Genomic DNA, 3,225 nt, shown 5'->3' with positions numbered 1-3,225 from the left:
CCCCCCACAAAAACAAACAAACAAAAACAAAACAATAAACAAAAACAAAAAACAACCCCAAACACCCCAAAACTGAACAAAGTGAAAATAGAGAAACAAAACAGCATGGAAAAACCCCCCAATCAAACCATATGCAACATGAAGACATGAAGCTAAAAATATCAGCTCTATAGAGTGCAGTCAACACCAAAGAAAGGTGGTCTTTACAGTATGGACTCGAAATCATTAACAAAAATGTCCTTCACTTTCAGTAACATGTTAAGAACAGACAACACATCATAACCTACCCTTGTGAAAGACTGGAGTTTCCTCCTCATCCACAACCTTGGACTTTTTTCCCTTGACCTTCTCCTTTATGACCTTTTTCTGAGACATTCTGAAGACGCCTGGCTCTCCATGTGAAAAGGCATCTTCATTTGAATGATGCATGTCCGAACTGCTGTATGTCACTGTAGAAATACAGAATTATTTTTAAAGGAAGTGTCAGTACTTTTGGTCTTGTGCTTGCAGTTAGGCTTCAGGACTTGAATCTATATGAGATTGCAAGTTCCGGGGTTCAAGTCTTAGCTCAGTGTAATGCTGTGTCCTGTGGAAAGGCATTTTTCACAAATGTTCTCATTTGCTTCTCTTTTATCAGTGATGGATATTAAATTTGGAGGCCCCTACTTTCAAATAAACTGACAGAGTTGCAGAGGGTTGATGAACCTATACAATTTTCCAGAATTTAAAAAAAAGAAGTATGGTCAAGTTTTTTAAAAATCTGTCAACATTTTTTTGCCTTCTTTACTCTAAGCACTGCAATGTGCCTAAACATGAAATTTGCTTCATAAAAAGAAATTCTCTTCTTGTCCTGTGAAGTTCAAGCTATCAGGGTTTTACTGTAACTAGTTTTGTTAAAAAGTCTGAAGTCCTTTAAATGTTCCTCCACCAACTCAGAACACAATCTCCCTTTGTTCTACTATTCTTTCTAGTTGTCTCGAACTTGGAACACAACATGTCATAAAGCTGCCGGAACAGGGATGGTCACTGTTCTTTGGGGGAAAACCAACTACGTCAAAAATAAAAATTAGTCTCACTGCAGGATGAAGAGGCTTAACTGAATCCCTTTAACAACCAGCAATGTAACACACGAAAGAAAAGGAGAACAAAAGCTGGGAAATAAGAAAAAGGAAGAAGAAGCATTACCTTTACAATTTCTTCTTTTAAAAATATCATAACACTGCCCTTAAAAAGCAAAGGATGAAAAGAAGGTTTGTCAAGTTAAAAGTTAGAATAACTCTGTACGTACAAGAACAATAAGTAGGCCTACTCCAGCAAATAAGAGTGCAGAGAAAAAAACCCAACTCACAAATAAGGAATGTGAGCAGTAGGGAGAAGACTCCAATAATCAGCAGGGACTTGAGGTGTAGCAATCGGTCACAACGTATGGTCCGCATTTTTTCCACTTTTCACCAAGAGACTGACAAATAATGGCTTTAAATTCAAATTACAGGCTCGCTCTACGTCTCTGAAGCACAGGGCGGCTCAGGGTGGCTCCTAAATGCAAAAAGAAAAAAAAAACGAACAAGATTTGTTATACGTGGAAGATAAGATCAACATGTCGCAAAAACGTGGAGCTAAAAATTATAAGAATGGAAATGAATAAAACTTCAGTTCACTCCCCTTACCTTATGGCTGGGCAATGAAGAGAGAAGTTAAAATAATAAAAGATAAGAAAAAAAAAGAGGAAAAGGAGGAGGATGAGGATGAGGAGGAGGAGGAAAAATAATTTTAAAGAAAGATTGGAAAAAGAAAACTGGAGCAAAGCAAACTAATAATTAGCATGACATGCAAAACTGAAGAAATTTTTTAAACAAAATTTTATCTATAAGGAAAATAAATAATAAAATCCCCACAGCCTTCATCAAAATGCAACCCGAGCTCCTTTCTGTGTGCTGACATCAAATCTTCCTCAACCCACATTGATAAGTTAATAATTTGCACATATTTCATGCAACATGGGATGTAAAGTGAAAGAAAAAGAGCATTTTTTATTTCTTTTATGAGTCACAGTGAGTTTATTATATTTCCGTCCCTTTTCTACATGCATAGCTTAAAGACAGTTAAGGAATTTTAATGACCTGCTGATAGAGTTGGAAGAACCGATTATTGTATATATATATATATATATATATATATATAATACACACAAACCTGCCGTAATGAAAACCTGCCTAAGGCAGAAACTGTCATCATAACAAAATCTTTCCACTACCTCCACCCCCGATAAATTCCTCTATACTTCACCTGTCTTTGATGGAATCACGTTTTAAACCCTTCAAAGGGTTTTGACCTACCACAGAAAATGCTTTGCCCTCTCAAACCTAATTTGGAACTAAACTCCCAAGTTTGGTTCCACTGGCTCTAATATTTACATCATACCGCCAAGCAGTGGGGGGAGCTGTTACCTCGTTTATGTGAGCACTGAGATGTGGTGCGAGTGTGAAATTTCATCACTGCAATGTGAAAGTACTCCAGTGGCACTCCAGCACAGAAACTGCCCTGGGTGGCCAGAGGTGGGAAATTAATTTCACCACTACCTGCTGCCTTGATTATATGGCCTGCCCAAAGAAGAGTTCCTCGACTTATTGTTGCATACAAGGGAGGGGTGGCATTGGCCAATTAAGCTTATTACATCACTTGGTGGGATGTAAGGAGAAAACAAAGGTGACATTCCATCATTTTTGTTTTTAACTGGTAGGTTTTATTGTGAGATGAAAGCACTTATAAAATTCCCCTGTCCACAATGGAAAATATTTAAGTCAAAACTTTTTTCTGGCTCCCTTGCAATCCTTCCTGGACAGTTTAAATTCTGACATTATCGGTTGCTGATAAGATTCGCATCTCAGCACAAACGCAAGAGTTTAGTTGTACCCCTCCCCCCCCCTCCCCAAGTGTAAGATTTAAGATTATATTTAATTATTTTAATGTCCCCTTAGGCCTGACCCTACGACCCTTTCACAATCGCAGTTTCGTGTACTGTTTCCCAGATTTTTGCCAAACTGGTCTTCACTCTGTTGTTTCTGTCTTGTCTGGCATCCCTGTTCTGGATGTAAACAAAGGGATCGTGGACTTTACTTTAACTAACGGAACTTCAAAAATCCTCTTGATCTAATCTAGTCACTAGAATGGCGATTTTGTAGTTTCGTTCGTTAAAGTCAAGAGTAGGGGGGTTTCTGGGGGGCT

At 38.1% G+C, this 3,225-nt stretch overlaps 1 protein-coding gene across 1 annotated transcript in view; it reads right to left on the bottom strand.

Annotated features, from left to right (window-relative positions):
• LOC101847751 (2-phosphoxylose phosphatase 1) overlaps positions 1–3,225 on the bottom strand; it is a 12,403-nt gene that overhangs the window by 7,422 nt on the left and 1,756 nt on the right. The window contains exons 2-3 of the mRNA XM_005104369.3: positions 1,349–1,536; positions 288–449 (exon numbers count right to left, since the gene is read on the bottom strand). Coding sequence (XP_005104426.1) covers positions 288–449; positions 1,349–1,436 — 250 coding nt within the window. The 5' untranslated portion in view covers positions 1,437–1,536. The remainder of the gene's footprint in view (positions 1–287; positions 450–1,348; positions 1,537–3,225) is intronic.

The sequence above is a fragment of the Aplysia californica genome, unplaced genomic scaffold (genome assembly GCF_000002075.1).
Source record: "Aplysia californica isolate F4 #8 unplaced genomic scaffold, AplCal3.0 scaffold00417, whole genome shotgun sequence".
Taxonomy (NCBI): Eukaryota; Metazoa; Mollusca; class Gastropoda; order Aplysiida; family Aplysiidae; genus Aplysia; species Aplysia californica.
The sequence above is the reverse complement of the archived record's forward strand: the minus strand, read 5'-3'. Positions and strand labels throughout refer to the sequence as shown.